This window comes from Carassius carassius, chromosome 30, assembly GCF_963082965.1.
Source record: "Carassius carassius chromosome 30, fCarCar2.1, whole genome shotgun sequence".
Classification (NCBI taxonomy): domain Eukaryota; kingdom Metazoa; phylum Chordata; class Actinopteri; order Cypriniformes; family Cyprinidae; genus Carassius; species Carassius carassius.
This window is the reverse complement of record NC_081784.1, coordinates 8,994,731-9,016,938: the sequence shown is the minus strand read 5'-3', so window position 1 is coordinate 9,016,938 and position 22,208 is coordinate 8,994,731. Positions and strand designations below refer to the sequence as shown.

General features: G+C 43.9%; 1 protein-coding gene across 1 annotated transcript in view; it reads left to right on the top strand.

The window, feature by feature from the left end:
* The window catches only part of LOC132110296 (ADP-ribose glycohydrolase MACROD2-like), a 577,997-nt gene that overhangs the window by 408,772 nt on the left and 147,017 nt on the right, over positions 1-22,208 (top strand). Inside the window, exon 7 of the mRNA XM_059516865.1 lies at positions 18,916-18,946. Within this exon, the coding sequence (XP_059372848.1) occupies positions 18,916-18,946 (31 nt within the window). The remainder of the gene's footprint in view (positions 1-18,915; positions 18,947-22,208) is intronic.

The following is a 22,208-nucleotide window of genomic DNA, read 5'->3' as shown; positions in this document are numbered from 1 at the left end:
TCAGTTTGCCCTCAAAAGAAGTGGAAACCTCAGAGGAGACTTTTTTGGGGCGCCATGGTATTCTGTGTCATTTTACTGAGACAGGGCGAACAAAGTGAGCAGGCGTGCTTTGTATCGTTTCAGCTGCCTAATCCGGCTCTTCTGGGCCTGGCAGCAGTGGGGCTTTGGGATCAAAGGGGCAGTGCCTCTGTAGAAGTGCCCCACGGCTACCCACAGAGTGGGCTGATATGTGTCCTGTTCATTTCTGCTTCGTCCTCACTGAGGATCTTTTCTAGTAATGCTTTGTTGTAAAACATTTGAATACTCACCATGGCTGATTGAGATATTGGATGCAACTTCTCTGAGGTCACAGACACATTACTTACTCGCATTCATTATATTCCTTATTCCAATCCCAACACCTTAGGTTTTACTGTAGGTACAAAATCAAATTAAATCCATGTTTTTTAATACCCTATTCATTCATTTAATCAAAATTTACTTGACTAAAAGTGCAAAATTAAATAATTAAATAATTAAAATGTATATTATTAAATTACTTCACTACTTCATGTACATTATTTTTACTATTTTGCTTAAAAATGTATCTTGCATTATTTCTTCACAAAGTCATACACTACAGTTCAAAAGTTTGCAGTCAGTAAGATTTTTTTGTTATTTATTTATTTATAAAAAGAGGTGTTTTTGACCTAAAGGGCATGTACACAAGTGTTGGACATTAACAGTGCTGGAGGAACCCAGGGTTCTGACTGAGGAACTCACCTGAGGGGAATAGCGCACGCATCAAGTCCGCAGAGTGGAATGGAGCAGCAAGCGGATTGACACCGAGCAGGTCCTTACTGGCCCGAAGAGGCGAGTATCCGGGAAGACACAGGCTCTACACGGAGATTATAAAATCTCGCGAATGTGTTAGGTGTCGCCCAGCCCGCAGCTGTACAGATGTCTGCTAGTGAGGCGCCATGCGCCAGCGCCCAGGAGGAAGCTACGCTCCTAGTTGAGTAAGCTCTCACCCCTAGGGGGCATGGCAGGTCTTGAGCCTGATAAGCCAGGACAATAGCATCCACTATCCAGTGGGATAACCTCTGCTTGGAGACAGCCTTTCCCTTCTGCTGGCCTCCGTAACAGACAAAGAGCTGGTCTGAGGTCCTAAGGCACCGAGTTCTGTCCACGTAGGTGCGGAGCGCACGTACTGGACAGAGCAGCGCCAGGGCTGGGTCTGCCTCCTCCAGGGGCAGCGCTTGCAAGTTCACCACCTGATCCCTAAAAGGAGTGGTGGGAACTTTGGGCACGTACAAAGGGCGGGGTCTCAAGATAACGTGAGAGTTAGCCGGCCCGAATTCCAGGCACGATTCGTCAACTGAAAATGCCTGCAGGTCCCCGACCCTTTTCACCAAAGCCAAAGCCGTCAGGAGCGCAGTTTTCAAAGATAAAAACTTTAGCTCTACTGAGAGCAAGGGTTCGAAGGGAGCTCTCTGCAGTGCTGATAGAACCACTGCGAGGTCCCAAGAGGGGACTTGTTGAGGGCGAGGCGGATTGAGCCTCCTTGCTCCTCTCAGGAACCTGATGATCAGATCGTGCCTCCCCAGAGACTTACCTTCAACAGGGTCATGGTGAGCCGAAATGGCGGCCACATAGACGTTGAGGGTGGAAGGAGACAGCCTTCGTTCCAACCCCTCCTGAAGAAAGGAAAGTACTGACCCAATCGGACATTTCCAGGGGTCCTCACGCCGTGAGGAACACCAAGTGATGAAGAGGTTCCACTTCAAAGCATAGGCATGTCTGGTGGACATGGCTCTAGCTGAAGTGATGGCAGCTACCACCTGTGGTGGCAAGGTACCTAAACCTTCCGTGACCCGTCCAGAACCCACACATGTAGGTTCCACAGATCGGGATGTGGGTGCCAGAGGGTGCCCCATCTCTGAGAAAGGTTCCTCTGAGGTCCTTCCTCAGAGGAATTGGCCAGGGAGGGGCTGTCGCGAGGAGTACAAGTTCGGGGAATCAGGTCCGGTCGGGCCAAAAAGGCGCAACCATTAGGACCTGCTCCTCGTCCTCCCTGATCTTGCACAACGTCTGTGCAAGAAGGCTCACTAGGGGAAATGCATACTTGCGCAGGCCCAGCGGCCAGCGGCCAGCTGTGTGCCAGGGCGTCCGTGCCGAAGGTGCCCTTGGTCAGGGAGTAAAACAACTGGCAGTGGGAATTTTCTGGAGAGGCAAACAGGTCTACCTGAGCATCTTCGAAGTGTTCCCAGATCAGCTGAAACGACTGGGGGTGGAGTCTCCATTCCCCGGGGCGAGACTGCTGCCGTGAGAGCTCGTCGGCTGCACGATTGAGCCTGCCCGGAATGTGAATGGCACGAAGCGACCTCAGATGCTTGTGACTCCACAAGAGGAGATGGCGAGGGAGTTGCGACATGCGGCGGGAGCGTAGACCACCCTAACGGTTGATGTACGCTACGGTCGCAGTGTTGTCCGTGCGGACCAGAATGTGCTTGTCCTTCAGCAGGGCCCTGAAGCGGTGCAGAGCAAGACGTACTGCTAGCAACTCGAGGCAATTGACATGCCACTGAAGTCAGGGTCCTTTCCAGGAGCCCGACGCAGCATGCCCGTTGCACATGGCACCCCAGCCCGTGGCAGAGGCATCTGTTGACACAACAACATGTCTGGACACCGGTTCTAGGGGCACGCCGGCCCGTAGAAACGAGGGGTCCAACCACGGGGTGAAGTTTCGGTGGCAGGCCGGAGTGATGGTCACTCGGAGCGTGCCCTGTTGCCATGCCCATCTCGGGACTCGGTCGTGAAGCCAGTGCTGAAGCTGTCTCTTATGGAGTAACCTGAGTGGTATGACCGCCGCTGCGGACGCCATATGCCCCAGGAGCCTCTGAAACAATTTCAGTGGAACCGCTCTCTTGCCCTCGAATTGTTTCAGGCAATTCAGCAGTGACTGCGCGCGCTCGTTCGTAAGCCGCGCGAACATAGCGACCGAGTCTATTTCCATACCGAGAAAAGAGATCCTCTGCACAGGGGAGAGCTTGCTCTTTTCCCAGTTGACCTGAAGACCCAGTCAGGCGAGGTGTCTGAGCACCAGATCCCTATGCTCGCACAAGTGAGCTAGGAACAGCCAGTCGTCTAGGTAGTTGAGGATACTGACACCTTGTTCCCTGAGAGGAGCCAGGGCTTCCTCCGCTACCTTCGTAAAGACGCGGGGAGACAGGGCCAACCCGAATGGGAGAACCTTGTACTGATATGCCTGCCCCTCGAAAGCAAACCGAAGAAACGGTCTGTGTCGAGGAAAAATGGAGACATGAAAGTACGCATCCTTCAGGTCCAATCCATCGGACGAATGCATTCGAAAATGCGTTTGGGCATTAGCATCTTGAACGGGAGTCTCGGTTCAAGGCACGCAAATCCAGAATTGGCCGTAACCCACCTGTCTTCTTGGGTACTATGAAGTAAGGGCTGTAAAAGCCGGACTTCATGTCGGCTGGAGGGACCGGCTCTATCGCGCCCTTTGCCAGCAGGGTCGCGACCTCCGTGCGCATGACAGGGGCATCTTTGCCCACCATCGTCACGTGGACACCCCAAAACCTGGGGGGACGCCGGGCGAACTGAATCGCGTAGCCGAGCCTGAGCGTCCAGATGAGCCAGAGGGAAGGCCGTGGGAGCTCTAGCCAGGCTCCCAGAAACCGAACCAGCGGGGTCAAGGGGACTACAGGCGTACCCACGGTGGGGCAGTGTGGTGGAGCAGACAGCCCCGGCATGGGAGGCATCGCGTCCCTTAGCGGGGGCGGAGTGCGGGCACTCATCTGACTCCAAGTAGCAAAGAGGGCATGAGAAGGCGGAGCGTTCTCGGGCCGGCTTTGCCTGGAAACTGGCAAGGGGAGAGGGGAACGAGAGTGGCGAGGAAGCATGTCGCCAACTGTCGTTCGTGGCCTCTTGGGACCCGGAAGTAGAGGAAACAGCTCTTTTAGTGAAGGTTTGGGTACCACCGGCCGCAGGGCCAGTGGCGGAACAAAAAGAAAACGAGAACAAAGGATTCTCCCCCGGCCCTCCTCCGGGCGAAGGAGTGGTCCTGCTACCATGTCCTGACAAGCTGACGTCTCCAACTCCGGGTCGCCCGTCTCAGGAACGCCGCTTGGCCTGGCGTTTGGCAGGCTAAGGGGCAGAGACGGGTTGCGCTGCCCTTCTGCGGCCATCTCCTCACTGCGGCCGGGGTGAAGGCTGCTTCATTGGCCGAGCAGGAGTGGAGGAGGCCGCAGGGGAGCGCCCTCGGCGACGAGCAGGCTGAGGCTGCTTGATGGCCTCGGACTACTTCTGGGTGGCAGAGAACTGCTGGGCAAAGCTCTCTACCGCGTCGCCGGAGAGGCCATCCTGGGAGACCGGGTAGTTGAGGAGCTGAGCCCGGTCAGGCTCCCTCATGTCTGCCAGGTTCAGCCATAGGTGGCGCTCCTGGACCACCAAAGGGGACATCACCTGACCCAAGGAACGCGCAGTGACCATCGTCGCCCGTAGAGCGAGGTCAGTAGCAGTGCGCGCCTCCTGCAAAACCCCTGGGTCAGCACTACCCTCGTGCAGCTGCCGGAGCAGCTTGGCTTGATAGACCTGAAGTGAGGCCATGGCATGCAGGGCAGAAGCGGCCTGGCCCGCAGCTCTGTTAGCCTTGGCCACAAGCGTGAATGAGAACTTACAGGCCTTGGAGGGCAGCTTGGGACCACCACGCCAAGCGGAGGCACTTTGTGGACACAGTTGCATCGCAACAGAACGCTCCACCGGGGGAATCCCAGCATACCCCTCGGCCGCCCCGCCATCGAGGGCAGTGAAGGCGGAGGAAGTACCAGAACGGTTTCGGGCAGTTAAAGGTGCCTTCCATGAACTGGTTACCTCCTGGTGCACTTCCGGGAAGAAAGGAACCAGAGGGGGGTGCTGGCGATCCGCATGAGCACCCCCCAGGAGCCAATCATCCAGCCTCGAGCGCTCAGGACAGGGTGGAGGGTTCCACTCAAGACCGATGCTCTCCACTGCCCGGGAAAGCACGGCCGTCAGCTCGTGATCAGACTTGGACAACGCTGGCACTCCCGAGGGAGGCAACGCAGCCGAATCCTCAACTCCCGAGTACTCAAGCCCGCCTTGTGATGCGGCGATCAACATACGGTCCTCTTCGCGAGCCCGAATGAGATGTCAGGAGCCTGAGAGGGTCCAGCAAACTCATCCGGAAACTCGACCAGCTGCGGCGTATGTGAGGGGGGTGTGGCCCGAGGAGGTTGGCTCGTCGGGGAAGCCCACACGGTAACCCTCAGATCACCCTGGCCACCAGCCGAAGTAGCCCTCTTACGAGAAGAAGAGCTAGAACGGGGTGTGGCAGAGGGGATTCTATGCCTTTTAAGGTAATCGAGTCTCGATCTCAACGACGAGATGGTCATGTCCCCAAAATGAGAACATGAGCCATCCACGAACGCAGTCTCAGCGTGCTGGAAGCCCAGACACGTGACACAGCGATCGTGACCGTCACGAGGAGCGATGTATCGACCGCACCCAGAAACACACGGGCGAAATGACATCTTTAAAAAGACGCAAATCGGCCCGTATCTCTTTTGTGAAAGGAAATTGCTCTTTCAGAGGTGTTGAAGCGCTCAGGGGAACGCGGGAGCTGTCGCAGGAAACCCAGACGAACCGCTGAATCGCGCCGTCACACTAACACCAGCTCTTGCTTGTAACACTCCGGTGATTGCAGCAAGCGATGTGCTCGGCTCCGAAGCGAAAGCTTGAATGCGAGTTGCTCGCGTTGCTCCTTATGTGCCAGCTCTGAGATGCAAATCCCGCAGACCAAGGTACTTTGTGTACCATTGGCTCGTTTTGTACCACTCGAAGGTGATTGGGCTCTCGGGCGAGATTCCATTCATAACGTCGAACGTGACCGACTGAAAGGGAGCAGTTGCTGCTTAATTTGTATTTTATATTATTATATTTTATGTATTTATTTATTTCTGTAGAAAACTGTAAAAAAAAAAAAAGGGAAAAATTTATTTAAAATATAATTTTTTGTTACATTTTAAATACCTTTACTTTAAATACCTTTACCTTTTGATCAATTTATTGTGTTCTTGGTGATTAATTTTTTTTTTTTTTAAATCTTACTGACCTCTCTTTTGCAATGTTGTGTATATTTTAATTAAAAATAGTTAATTATTGTCATGATAGGCCTTTTTGTTGTTGTTGTTGTTGTCTTGTTGCTTTTATTAAAAACACTTAGTGGATATTTCACTCGACAGTTTTGTTTAGCATCTAACAGGCATGCTTCTACACACACATGCATTTGTTTTCAGGGATCTAAGAGTAATCTGACCAGGTCACGGTGCAGCAGAAAGGGACCTTATTACCCCCTCGGCTGATTGCTTTCATTTGGAGGATCAAGTTTATTAATGTTAATATTACCGGGGCCCTGACCCCTAATCTTTCTACAGTCAATTAGTGCTGCCGGTTCCTACCTCCAGGGCACAAGCAGATTTATGTGCTTACATAGTGGGATAGAGCCAACCACATCATGTGGATCTTCTCACAGACTATATGTGCTGCACTTCCGTTCAAACACACCACCCTCCCAAAGGTGCTTTTTGGTCAGGGTGGGCTGGCATGTTGGGAAAAGCCTGTTTGTTCAGAGGTAAAGATACAGCTTTATGTTAATTGTATACACTTCACCATGCACTTGCATGTGCCCTTTTTTTTCTTCCTTTACTCGATGAAAAGAGCTACTGGACAACACAGTTCCAGATTGTTCTTATCTGTAGACACCTGTGATAGTGATTTTCAATAGCATTATTATTACGTTTCTGATATGTTAGGCTTAATACAGCATGTAAATTATATAACATGCTGAGTAAATTGAAATATATTGATAGAAGGTGATGTGTCTGATCCCAGTTGTCAACTTAAATAGGAATGTGCTGAGTAAATGGTTTACATATTTGAATTAAGGGATTGGGGTAGGGTAGTTGAATTAATTGTTGTATATAATATATAAAATATTAGTTAAGTTTGTTTAGTTTTAATACATATATGCACAGAAAATATGAATTTATGTATGTATGTATTCATTCATTTTTATTTAAATATTGCATTATGTGTTGCATTTGTTACCATTAATAACACTGCATGGTGTTTTGATGCCTTTTTACATTTTATGAGAATTACATGGTCAAATTCTGGTTCCCGTTAAATTTATGTAATAGCACTAAAAAAATATGTTCATAATTACCTTTCTATTAGGCTTTTGGAATGTAGCTGCTTGTGTATCAAGAAAAACATAAGCATTCAAAGAAATGGGATAAAAGAGTTCCTTCTATAATGTTTTAAAATGTACCATGGTCTGTAGTTCACAGAAAAAAAAAAAGACGAATACAGATGCATCATAGTTATTTGTTAATTTGCAAAGTACGGATAGTCTACATTTCTCTCTCCATTCACAACAACTCCTAAACCCGGAATTTGAAGCACTTTTTCCAGATTTTAAAGATCAATTAAAATGGCCTTTATAACCCTGATTAAGTTAAAATTAAAATCTGATATTAATAAAATCTCTCCACTGCAGATACATTAATTAGATGAGGAATTATAAGAGTGGAGTCTGTGAAGTTTTTGGCTGGAAAGTCAGGGACAGAATAGCTAATGTCATCTCCTGGAAACATAATGGTGTCCGACAGCCAAAGCAGTGCATGTGATTCTCAACCTAAGACAGTATCAATAAACATGTTCAGGGAACAACAACACATAGTTTGGTCTATAATGAGTTTAACTAGTAGGTGGTTGAATAATAAATTATATATTGAACAAAATAACATAGATAAAACAAAGTGAATTAGTTTTGTTTCATACATTCAAAATGACTCTTAATATTACTTACCTCTCTGCTCACATGCTTTCCCAGAATGCATCAAAGAGTTGCTGTAGCGCTGGAACAATTAGACTCTGCACCTGAGTAACACTCCGGAATGACAGCAATCCTGTGTCCTCCTTTAGCACTGGACGTTCGTCTAAAAATACACCCCAGATGTTGGCCAGCCATTTCTCCCTGAGCACCACAGTATAAGTGACCTTTATGCCAGTGTCCTGTTCTTGTTTTCCCATCGCCCCACTAACCTCCCACGGTCCCTCGCTACCGTCTCGAACCCGCCAGAGCAAACATCATCTGTTTTTGTATATTATAATTTATATCATGTGTCTTTCAGTCTGGTTTTGTGACCACAGATTAGATGTAATGAAATGCCCCCTCCTGTTGGAAGTGTAATTAACCAGACATCGGATATTAGGCATATGAATCTTTTTTCCCTCTCATGTTTTAATCAACTGCTCAGATTGGTAAAATATGAATACAGTCAAAGTCAAAGGTGGGGAAAAAAGAGAGGCAAATTTTACCGTTTAATCCACGGCTACCTCCATTAGCCAACAAGGTTTTTTTTTTTTTTCGGTCATTAGTATGTCTTTAAAATGCTGGGAACTTCAAGAATCAATTATAGAGCAGCTTGAAATAAAGACAGGAAATGTCAGCCACCTTGGTGTCGTTCCTCAAGTCGTTTCATAATTTAAAATCATTAGGACAAACCCACACTAAAAAAGCTCATTTTTATAGCACTTGTGCTAATGTGTCCATGCAGAAAGAGAAGTGAATATTTTACTGAGAGAAATAACATTCCATCTTTATTTGTTGGACATTCACATCCCTCACAGCTTATGCTAATGAAACAGCACTAAACCGGCAGTCACTTTTTTTCTTAAAATGTAGAACATTTTGGCACCTTTTGCTTTTTTGACTCTGGATTTCCTTTGAACTGTCCTTTGTTATGTGGCTTTTGAACTCCTGAAGGATGTCTTGAAAGGGAAAAAAAATGTTTAATTAGCTGTATTACACTGGGAGCAGAGCACAGGAGAGAAACCATGACAAGTAACACCTAAATGATGGCCTCTTGTCCTCTACATGATAATAAATGCAGGAAATGTCGATTTATAGTCGAATGAGCCCTAATGTTGGTTGAAAAGAGGCCTTTAATTCTTATTTAATGCCTAAAATTGGGTTACATCTGAAAGAAATTGCTGCAGATTTAATGAAGATTCCTTTTTCTGAAATGTACAATTACTGTAAATTTCCCTCTTCGACTTCATCCAATAATCCTTTCGGGATGTGGAATAAAAGCACTTGTATGATGTCAGCTCTTTTAGGGAAATGGTGTGGTGTCTTAATCCCTGGTCTATCAATTATGTAAATAAAATATGTAAATAAAATTACATAACTGGAAAAAGACTTCAAAGAGATATTGGACATCAGTCCTCAATTGGCTGGTCAACACAGTTTCAGAGGTTGATATCATATTCCTTTATAAAAAAAATTTATATCAGAATACTGCTTTATACCTGTCACACACCTGGACTCATTTTGTGTGTTTTTTGCCCCTGTGACCCAGTTTCTGTCTTCCGTGTGTGGTTTGATTAGTTCCCAGGTGTGTCTAGTCATTTCCGCATGTGTTCCATGTCCCTGTTAATTTAGTCATGCCATCCACCTGTGTTTCCCCATTATCCCTTGTATAAAAGCCTTGTCCTTTCAGTTCTGTTTTGTCGGGTCTACTCGTCTACTTGTCAACTTGTTACCTGTTACTTGCCACTTGCCACCTGTTATTTGCTTCTTACCTTGCCTATGTTTGATTTAATAAATCCTTGTTTCGTTTATCCCTCGGCTCCGTGTTCCTTCCAGCAGCGTAAGCCGTGACAGAAGACCCGAACCAAAAAGTTAAAAACTGCGTGTTTTCCCTCCGTTTTGTTTTCCGTTTTTTCACAGTCTTTTTCTTTCCGTAGTGTGTCATGGATCCCCTCTATCGCCCCGAATACCTCCTCCTCCTGCTGGAGCAGGAGGGACTTTCTCTCAAGGACCATACTAGACGGTTTCTCTGGCTAGCTAATGCCACCAGCTACCCGGACCACGCGCTCTGCACCTTTTATCACGCCAGCCTGAACTCCAGGTGCAGAGCGTTGTCGCCCGAAGATGGTCCTCGGGAGGATTTCGCCGCATTCATAGAGTGGAATCTGGTGAGAAATGGTTCACCTCTCACGGTCGGCCCAATGGAGGATCTCGCCAGGTCCACTCTGGACCCAGAGCCCAGCCTACAATCTCCCCACGGTACGAGGCATAAGCCCGAGCCCACCGATGATGGAGAGCCAGAGAGCAACCCGTCAGACCAGGTGCGAGAGCCGGCGACACTGCCCACCACGAGGGAGCAAAATGTGGAGCGCCAAATGGGTCAAAATGAGGGGGTTTCCAATTCACCTATGCCAGATCCTCTGTTAAGCCCAGGAAGGGCTCCTGATCTTCCGTTAAGCCCAGGACGGGCTCCTGATCCTCCTGTAAGCCCAGGTCGGGCTCCTGATCCTCTGTTAAGCCCAGGAAGGGCTTCTGATCCTCCTTTAAGCCCAGGACGGGCTCCTGAACCCCCGTTAAGCCCAGGACGGGCTCCTGATCCTCCTTTAAGCCCAGGACGGGCTCCTGATCCTCCTTTAAGCCCAGGACGGGCTCCTGATCCCCCGTTAAGCCGAGGACGGGCTCCTGAACCCCCGTTAAGCCCAGGACGGGCTCCTGATCCTCCGTTAAGCCCAGGACGGGCTCCAGCCCCAGAGCTTACTCCAATGCCTGCTCCTCCAAAATTCCCACCCACTCCTGCCTCCTCCTCCGCTGTCGTCTGGCTGCCCCTCTGCTCGCCCTCAGCCTACCATCATTGTGGTGCGAGCTCAGCGGGACCGCCATCCTCCAGCGACGCCTTGGTCGGCGTCTCCCTCACCTCCGCCTCCAGCCTCTGAGGCCTGGACTCCGCCTCGGCCCGTTGACCCGTCGGCTCCACCATGGCTCCTAGCTCCTTCCTCTCCGCCTCCGGCTCCGTCAGGCTCCTTCATCCCCTCGGCTACACCTCAGTCCTCGGTCACTCTGGCCTCACCGCGGCCTTCCGGATCCACATCGCCGCATCAGTCACCAGAGCCATCAGTTCCGCCTAGGACCTCCGGCTCCTCCCCGTCACCCTGGCTCTTCGGCTCTCCGTCTCCGCCTCGGGCTCCTCCTCCACTTGCTCCGTTGCCGTGGGTCGAGTCCCTGGAGTCGGTGACCATTCCTCCTCCATGGCTCCTTCCACCGTCGGCCCCACCTTGGGCCGTTATGGCTGTGGCCTGGGTCCTGCTGGGTACCTCCTGCTTCAGATCCTTCCTGTCTCCTCCCTGGCTCCTTCCTCTGTGGTCCCTGTCTGCTGGCCCCCTCCTGGGAGGCTGTCCTCCACCGGAACCTCCTCCCAAGTTCCCACCCACGCCTCCCCTTTGTTGTTTCTACGGTGCGAGGACGCACCTACCGGGAGGGAGGAGTACTGTCACACACCTGGACTCATTTTGTGTGTTTTTTGCCCCTGTGACCCAGTTTCTGTCTTCCGTGTGTGGTTTGATTAGTTCCCAGGTGTGTCTAGTCATTTCCGCATGTGTTCCATGTCCCTGTTAATTTAGTCATGCCATCCACCTGTGTTTCCCCATTATCCCTTGTATAAAAGCCTTGTCCTTTCAGTTCTGTTTTGTCGGGTCTACTCGTCTACTTGTCTACTTGTTACCTGTTACTTGCCACTTGCCACCTGTTATTTGCTTCTTACCTTGCCTATGTTTGATTTAATAAATCCTTGTTTCGTTTATCCCTCGGCTCCGTGTTCCTTCCAGCAGCGTAAGCCGTGACAATACCCAAAACATTTCCTTATTTTAATATTGATTTGGTATTTATTAATTGTATTTTCACATTGCCGGTTTACATTCTGCAATATTTGATCTCTACAAATTAAAACTAAGTCCACATAAGAGTGAGGCATTGTTGTGTCTGAGTGTAAGCTGCAGTTTTATACTCTACAGCAGCTGCTATATGTGCAGATAAATGTCATATAGTCATTTCTCACTTTTCTCACGCCATTCTTTTCTCTATTCCCATTTTAACAGTTCCCCCTGAAACCCCTGATTCGAATGCCATCCTCAATTTATAATGTCATAGCTCTCATGATAAATACAATAAAACGTTTAATAAGACCATTAGCTACGTGTCAGAGTAAAGATCTTAATCAATGTAAAGTTCAGGGCTTTAAAGGAATTGATCTGGACGTTTTGTAATGAGAGGGAGATTGTGTGGCGGATAGAGGAGAATGACTTGTATTATTCTGCCTGTCAGGGTGAAGTGTCGTCTCCAGGGCCCTGCTGATAAACATGCTGCAGAGCTGGGCAGACCAGCCTTCATCTGTCGGCACAAACAAAGCAATCAGTATGATACATTTTTTAAAGGAGGCTGCTGCTGACAACACACTGGAGCTTAAACTATAAAATTCAGGCAGTGGCAGAATTAAAGTGACGTGTAGGTGTACTTGTGAGAGCTGCTTTTTTGGTTGAAATGTCTCACCCAATGTGTTTGTTCTCCTGCATTTCTGGAAAGCTAGAAAGATTTAGCTAGTGTATTTTCTTCCTGTTGTATTATAAGTAGAGTAAGTAGTAATGCTATGTCAGTCTGTACTTTTTTTTAATTTGCATTTTTAATTTGCTGAAAGGCCAAAAGCATGTTTTAGAAAGTGTTTTCATGATATTGACCCCCTTTTTAACTCATTCATTTGTTTGTTTGTTCATTCATTCATTCATTCAGTTTATTGGATGGACTTGTGTGGTACTGGGGCTATCAAAGTATCTGTGAAAGTTTACTCTTCATTTTCAGTCAAGCACTTGCAGTTGTTTAGAGGATATCGAACTCTTCTGTTAGACTGCATGAAGGAGCAGCAGTTGGTCAGCCATAAAAGTGGTGATAGAGTGTTGATCGAGTTCATTGCACCAGTGGCTCTGTCATTTACTGGCCTTTGTTCACTAGGATTTCTCTGATGCTCCCCTGAGTCTGTCTGTCATTCTCATATACCATGACGGTGTCTTTTAGCATCCCTAGCTGGACCTGCATCTGTTATGAAATATCGAATTAGATTAGATGGCCATACAAATTATTTATGTATTGAAATAGTTATACGAACTCTACCATTTATTAAATGAAATTATGCTGCATCGTCAATTAGGGCTGGGCGATATATCTAACGATATGATCATGCGCATCTAGTCAGTAAATCTGGTTCCGTGTAGGTGTTTGTCAAAAGCTGAAATATTTACAAATAAAAATGGTCTCCAACACATAAAAAAGAAATCTATATTGACCATAATACGTTATGAATGGTGGATTTGGAAAATATAGAGAGAGAGATTTTACAGATCAGATTAACAGATCAGTATTTTTAGAAACATTTAGGGGAAATGTGTGTAAGGTACAGAGGTACAAATTTATTGTATGGCGGCTTTAAGACTTGTTAATTAATATTTTATCAAGTATCGACTTATTTTTTGTTAAAAACTTTATAGAAAGCCGATGTTTCTGACTGTGATGAATGTGGCTGAAGTGTTGAAGCACTGTTACCATCAGTGAAAAAGAGCTCATCTCTCTCTCATGTGATTTATACTCAGTAGCTCCTTGAACAAACACACAGGATAAGACTGTGGTCAGGGGGTCATGTCCTCGCCTCTGGTGCTTTTAACACTGTGTTCCCATAGCAACCTGCTTGCATGCTTCGGCTCAGGCTGGACATGAGAACAGATCTATGATTATGAGCAATCAGAGCCTCTACATGCACACATGACAGAGTTTATACACAGCTAGGCCATGCAAAGTGTCCTAATCCAAGTCATGGTGTGTCCTCTCCAAATGGCTTTGTTACCTAAATTGATACACTTAAATAAAAGGATTTAAGATCTACTTTGGGATGCCACCTTCTTAAAGTGGATAATTCCTTAATTAGAAGGATGACCTGGAGGTGTGCGTGCAAATAAAAGACTCTTGGAGGCTTTCAGAAGGTTGAATCAGTGGCCAGTTTAGTTCCATCTCTAATCAAACACATCTGACCTGGCTAATCAAGGTCTTTGGGTTCACCTGGTTAAAGCAAGACATGCTGGTGTGGAGTTAAAGATAAACACAGTTAGCGATGTATGGTATTTACGTGCCACAGTAGTAAACAATGCCACAGTAAGCTTTTTGTGCATTAAAAAAGGTACTGCACAAACAGTTTACAGTTGACGTTACGTAACTTATTAACCGGGAATCATTTCGTGATAATAATGCTTGAAGAAATTGTGTACATTTCACGAAATGAATAATAAATAAAATGTAAACACTTACTTTACAGTTAGACGTCCATTTGTCCCTGCAGGCTTCGGCTGGCATTTCCAGTTTACCTTCGGAATTCTGAAATATGTCTCCAGGACGCCTCTGTCCATATGCGGGGCGAAACTAGGATGGTTCACAACGCAAACATCAGTGTCCTTGTCTGCCTCAGACATTTCTTCGAGGAGAAATTGGCATCTTTGAAATTCTTGGCAGCAGACGGACTCTAGCTCTGTGCCCGTAGGCGCACAACGAGAGCACAGGCACCACCAGTCCGCACCAGCTCGAGCACGCCCGGGCTCCTCGGACGCGACAGGCAGGTCTCCGGCCTCGGCTGCAGCTGCCGCCTCCTGTTCCTCCATCAGCCTCAGCTGCTCTGCGCTATATTGTGGCTCGTATAGATAGCCACGAACATCTGTTTCGAGCAACAGACTTTGAAAATCCTCTTCTTCCATATCATGAGTTGTTCCTCCAGCCATTCTCGTAAATCTGACTCCATAAGCGCTTGTTAGCTTAGCTACATAGCTTCCAAACAAGATGGCGGATTTTCATTTTCGTTTCTGTAAGTTTAGTCCCACCCACTGATCTGTAATAGGCCTGTAGGGTGAGTGGGTCCCACCCCCTGGAATAATAATAAGCTAGTGTCTGTAGTCTCTACACTGTTCAATGAATTTTGACTTCCTGCTTATTATGACGCAAAATGACGATTTTTACGTCATAATAAGCAGGAAGTAAAACACTTAAATCCTTATTTCTCCCATCTCAGGGAAAAATAAAGGAAAAATCCATGATCATTATAATATATGACTGGGTTTCTAACAATACAAAGCTAAATGCAAATGGGTGAAGTGTTCCTTTAAATATAGGACGATATTTATCATGCATCCCTAGTTTATTGTTATTTTAGCTGATTTATTTGTTGAATTGCTGTCAACCATGCTATTGAAAGTTGTGCTTAGTGTTTATATAGGGCTAAGAAGAGTGCTTGATCTGTGTCAGGCGTCCCTCGAAAACAGTCTGATTATACATAGACTTGTCATTCATTCATTCCACCAACTACTCAATTTTGAAAATCCCTACTCTGATCACCCACATAAACAGATAACATAAATGGCACTACAGCACTCTGCAGCATAAGATAACAAGCACAGAGATGCAGAAACTGTATTTGGCCTGTTGACACACGTAAGCACAGACCCACACAGAAATACGTTCAGTTAAGAGCTGCTCTTGAACCTAGTGGGAGTTCCAGCAAAAAGGTGTGTCGATATATAAATAAAAATAATAATCTTAATAAACAACCTGCAGAACACAAGAAGAAATTATTGATTTAAGAAGAGCAGTAGAAGTGAAACTGTTTCCCTTGTGACCAATTTCAACATGCTACTGAAAGCAAAAAAATGCTACTGAAACACAAAAAGCAGGAAAAAGCAAGTGGGCCGTAAGCCTGATTTGGTCCTAATGAACTGACAGATCAGAAATAATAATCCAGCCACAGGACCAAAAGTCCCTGCAAAGGTGTAATAATGTCAGGCTTGTTAATTAAGGCAGTGGTTTGATATAAATGCACGGGTGTAAAGTGTTGCTGGCCATGGTTGTAGTGGCGTAACTGTGCCAAGCTAAATCAGCTAGTGTGTTGTGTGCTTCTGTTTTTGTGTATTCTGCTGCAATGTGAAGCAGTTATCACCTCCACCAGCTAGAAATGATTAGTCACACACACCAGCTGTGTGTTTTTGCTCACATAACTCAATAGCGAGAATGTCTCTCTGGTCTATATAAAATTGCAAGGGATTTAGAAATTGTACATGCAAAAATATTATCATTATTGATCATTATTAAGTATTCAGTCAGTATGTGGCCATGTACAGCTAATAGATCCATGTTCTTCCGTGTTATTTTCTGATGATACTTTATGCTCTATTGAGCCAGAACAGCGGCTGAAAGGAGAAATATGCTGGGTATCATCTAATGTGTTGTATATGTTGCTAATGGCCAAACTGGGACTTATTAGAATGTTTTTAATTGAAAATCATTTATAATTGATTTTGCTCATAGGACATTTGCCTTTGGGATGAAAATTCCAATAAAGATTGTTTTTAATTTAAATTCCAATATTCATATACATTACAATCCAATATTTTAAATATTATATAAGGGGTAACAGATATAATTCAATAACTCATTAGTATAGTTGTAATAGTTGTTATTGTTCTTATTAATAATAATAATATATCAACACACAAATAAAAATAAAAATGGTGTGAATGTAAACATTAGTACACATAGGTAAAGCAACTTTCCCAACATGTTACTTTTGTAGTGTGCCATAATTTTGAGTGAAACTAAATATTTAAAGAGAAATATATAGTGTCCTGACTTAATTTAATTCATCTGTTTTGTTTGTTTGTTCTATTAATTCAGAAAGTAAATGGGGTCAGTTTTGCTTTCATTCTGATTTCACATGAAGTAGCCCTGATATCACCAAAACGACATTCCAGCATGTTCTAGTATGCTGTTGTGTGAATGTTTTTTGAGCAAGTCTTTATTGAACCTCGCAGCAACTCAAGCGAGTGTGCTTACATCGCGTTGAGCCGAGCAGTGCTCTAAAAATGGCCCTCCTCCACTGTTCATCATGGGGAATTTGAGCCCAAGCATGATGTACACCTGGAAAGGTCAAAGCTTTAGTTAAAAGACTCTGAGCTGAAATATCGATCTTGACGAGCAGTGCTTTGACAAATAAATACCAGTGAAATAATAACCAGCCAAACAAAGCCCCTCCTCCCGGAGAAAATAAAACAAAAAGAAAGTACCAAAACATCAGGGAAAATACGAAATTACAGTCTGGTATCAGGTGAAGCGCATATGCTGGATAATGCCGCATCATCTGCCATACGGCCGTATAATGTTTTTATTGTAGCAGTAAGTTATGGTTTATAATCTGAGGTACACAGCTCAGTAAGAGTCTCATCTGTTCCTCATTGCAAAGCTCAACTGCCTTTGATTTGTACAGCTGTCACCTGAAATTATATCACCATTGTTTTGTGTTGCTGTTTTTCCTCTAATGTCCTGTTAGCGAAGCATTATTGCAATTACAGTTTGCTTTGTGCAAAAGCTCTCTTCGCAGCACAAAAGCTCATTTGAGATGGAAAATACCTACTTTTAGCACTTCAATCATTTTAAAACAAAGCCTTATTAGCTGCCTTTAGAGTGTCATTAAACAGCGTCTCGCATGGTCAGAATGCCGCTCGCACTGGCATTCACAGCTTTTTAACACTCACATTATTGTTGAATGGTTACTCCTGTTCCAGTCTAGTTCCAAACAAACAGAAATTATAGCAAAATTTGCATTTGTCATAATGCCGCATTAACGCAACGGTCACACTTTGTTTTTTTGTGATAAATGTTATGCTAAAGCACAGATTCAGCTGGTTTGTGGAGATAAATGAGAGCTTTGAATAAATATCTCCTCTTTACTGTTTATTAATATACTAAAAATGATGAATGTGGAACAGGGCGTGTGGAACGAGGTCGTATGGAAAAATTATGGTTGTTGCAGCTCTAAACCTGCTCTTGAGTAATACATCTGGTGCAAAGTGCTGCAGAGCCAGACCTATTACAGTATGGTAAGTTTTTAATCTTTTAAAAAATATGGCCATAAATATTAGAGTTGCTCTGTTTCTCCCTCAGTCGCGCTGGTCTTTTTTGTTCCATGGTAGAAAACTCTCATGCACCTGTTCCCAAAATTATATATCATTTATATATATATATATATATATATATATTATATATATATATATATATATATATCTCAAATGTGCACAGTTAAATACTGTGCACATTTTCTGGATCTATTCGACTGACATACATTTCCCAGAGGGCATCTCTCATCCAGGTACTATATGTGTTCTGACATACTGAAATATGACTGTCCCTTAATTAACTGTCAGATTAATTAGATCAACACCAGACAACAGACAAAACATTGCTTTTGAAGTCTCTCGCTAGGGGAAGTAAATTGAAATGGATCTTTCTCACTGGGTGCGTGTCAAAGGCAGGTGGTGAAGCCTACAGGTGGCGATATCACTGTTATTGTATATCGCAATATGTGTTATCTCAAACTGATTTAGATGGATGTCATGTCTGCGTCTCGCGTCGGTTTCAAAGCACAGCTCCAAGTGTAAGCGCTCTGTCTACCGCAACAGGAAGAAATGCTCATTTCATCCTTTTTTTGAAGCCGAAGTGTTTCTGTATAGCCTAGAGATCCACAAAAACAAACACGCCTGCTCAGTAAAAAGCAACACCCCATGTCTTTAGTTTTTTTTATATATATATTTGATGATTGGTGTAAGCTTGCATTAGCAGTTATTCCCACTGGCTATTAGTGAAACATTCGACATTCACTTAACGTCAGATTTCTCTAAAACACACCATTCACAGAGTAGATTTTCATAGGGTTGGATTTGATGAAATCCATGCATGCTATCAAAATGCAAGCTTAGCAGGAATTGTAAAGAAACAACAACTCAAGGCTGAAAACTTTAAAGTTGGGCTCATTTCATTCCTCACTGAACATTCAATGGCTAACTTCAGATTCTTCTTCCTGATCAGGTTTGGGTCAGAATTTATGTGATTTTATATGAATTTTATTCTCAGAGTTGGCTTACTTTTTGCTTTTTTTCTTGTTACAGGCCTTTCCATGCATATCGACAGGAATTTATGGTAAGGAAAATGTCTATTCATCCGCTAAACATTTTGAGTGTATGAATATGAGTGATTCTAAATGTGTGCATGAAGGAGCATGTGTGCGGTTTAGATAGCAGCTTACATGTATGCTGGCAATGTGTGCATATAATGTAGGGATGAACGAGCCGATGATGAGCAAATTACCTCTACAATCTTTTCATGGATTTAAATTCTCTCAACCTTACTTTCATTTTCAAAATTGTCTCTTGTTTTTTTAGAAAGAAGCAAGTCTGCATATATGCATAATGTGCCTGATGTGTGTGTACTCTACCGTTCAAAAGCTTGGGGGTAATTTTTTATAGATAGATAGTCCACAAGAGAAAATAATAGTTGAATGGTTGCATATTACAGAGTTGTTTTACCTTGGTCTCCCCTACTGTATTAACTTATTAATTCATAATAATAATAATATATAATTTATTGCTATGATGCATAGTTGACTTTTTAGCAGCCACTATTTTAGTCTTCAGTGTCACATGATCCCTCAGAAATCATTACAATTTTCTGGTTTGGTCCTCAAGTAACACTTCAAAATTTTAAATGATTAGATTTTTTTTTTTTTTTGTACATTATAAATATCTTTACTGCCGCTTTTGCATTCTTGCTGAATAAAAGTATCTAATAAAAAAATAAAATAACCTTTTGAACAGTAGTGGATAATGTACTTGTGTGTTTGTGCAAGGTTCTGCCACAGGAAAGTGTCTTTGAGATCTCAGCACTTCAGAAAGAATGCAATTATGTTTGATTCAATAAATAATCTTCAACCTTCCTCTTCTGCACTTTGTAATTGTTCAGATCATCACAAAGAGAGAAAGCATTTACTCTGAAAGCAAGAAGAGCGTTCAAATATCATGATCAAAGAGCAAATAACCTAGAATACTTCCCCAACCTGATGTTTTCTTGTTTCTTTTGGCCAAAAAGACAGTAAACGCTCATTTATGAGGGAGATTAATTTCATGCGCTTGAGCTTTCATACGCTGCCGTGGTAGGCATGAACGTTTGTTTTCACAAACATTTTCAAAAAAGCTGAAGGAACATTTGCTGTCTTCATTAAATTGAATAAACTAGCCAAGCATGACTAACAAAATCTATGTGGCCACATCACCAGATTAACCAGCCCCGTTCACCCTGATCCAACATGTAGAACTGTCACTCAGCCAACCGGAGCTGACAAGCCATCTCTCGGTTTTTTTTTGCTGCATCATGGGAGCTGAGGTCCAGGCTGACATATGAACGGGGTACAGTGGGTGGTTCTGTGGGGTTGGAAACATGGACAACAGTCAGGTAGAAAAATGAGGCCTCACTCCCAGCTGACAGTCCAATCCCTCAGCCCACACCATTAGCACAGGTAGAGCTTTCACACACGTGGCATATTGGAGAAGATGCCACCCATAAACAAAGTAGCGCTTGCTGTCAGCAGAGGGGTTGGATAGTATGATAGAGTTTATTAAGTCCAACGCTCATAGCCTATCAATCAGTGCCACAAGAGACAGGTCAAAATGGGTTATTTCTTTTTCAGAGAGGATGGGAAGGACTGGCAAATCTATCAGTGTCTTACATAGTGCGGACACAGGAAAAGCGCTGAGGGGGGACAAAGGTTGCTTCATCCTTTACTCTCTCTGGATCTATCATTCTCTTTTTTTTTTTTTTTGTAAAGTTGTAAAGTTGTAATAATACAGCTAATTTATGAAATCTGAAATATAAATCTTACACCCCTATTATGAATCTGAAAAAAAAACCCAACTTTATTCTAGTAAATTTGATATTATTCTCAAAATATTAATGTTTTAATCTTGTAATGTTATTGTAAAAAAGGAGTATTGAGATTATTTTCAAAACTTTCTTTATATTTGTTTTGAAAAATGTTACATTTTACTGTGGTATTAAACTTGTATTGTACATACGTTTTTTCTTTTTGTATTCATTTTATTTACTTTTCAATGTAAACATTTTTAAATGTAAGTTTTCTATTATTTTTAATATAATTAAAAATAATAATTAAAAAAATATGTCTTTTAATGCTGTAAGATTGGTGAATACTAATATTAATAGTTATTATAACTATTAATATTGTCCCCAACCTCACAGCATCGCACAGTTTTTACATTAGAGCTACAGTGTTAACATCTTCAATTCATGCTAACATTTACCCAACAACCTACACATGGAATAGACAAAAGATAAAAGTTTCAAAATCTACAGAAGAAGAAAAATACTTCATATCTGGGTGGAGGGAGGAATCCCTTTTATTCTTCTAAATCAGTTGTTCTCAGCCAGACAGAGAACTGTACTGAGCATGTGTCATTGCTCTTACCATGGTTTTTGATCAAATCTATTTAGGATTACAGTTTTCTTTGGTCTCCCCTACAGTTATTCCAACTATGACAACTCAAAGATGCTGTTCACAACTTCTGTACCTAAGATTCATATCAGGGACGCTCAAATCCAAAAGCCTTGAACCCCACAGGTTAATTATTCCATTCTCATTTCAGCCTGCAGAAAGAGAGAGTGTCAAAAACAGAGGTGTCAAGTAATGAAGTACAAATACTTTGTTACATTACTTAAGTAGAAATTTGGGGTATCTATACCTTACTTGAGTAATTATTTTTCAGCCGACTTTTTACTTCTACTCCTATACAAGTATCTGTATTTTCTACTCCTACGGCTTGTCATCATTCCAAAAAAAAAAAAAAAACCTATCCAGATAAATCGAGCCATCCGGATGAAGTGAATTGGATTGTGGTTGGATGAGAAGTATAAACATATAGCCTACCATTCCGACACCCTATTGGTTTGTACGCGATCCATCGCACCTGCACATGACACAAATCACATCACACTCAAGCCAGGACATAGCCAGTTTTGGGTTCGTTTATCAAAAAATATATTTCTTAAAAGTAGGGTTGGGTATGGAACCGGTATGCACCGAACCGAATAAGAGGAAGCAGATTTCGGTGCCTTTTAAACGCCTGAGCGATCGATTGAAATTTGTCCTGGTTCTCCGTCGCTAGGCTTTTTTAGCGGGGCTGTAGCATTTAGCTCCTTAAAATGTACACAAATTTGCGATCGCCTCAGAGTCAGTCCCCTTAAATTTCATATGAAACCGGCGTCAGACCGGTCTTTTCCCCGTCTTTCAGCGCGCTCTTCAATCCGCAGACTGAGAGCGGAGCAGCGCATGCGCACTCAAACACAAACAGAGGACACAAGGTATGTGTTTATCGACAGATTGTTAGAATAG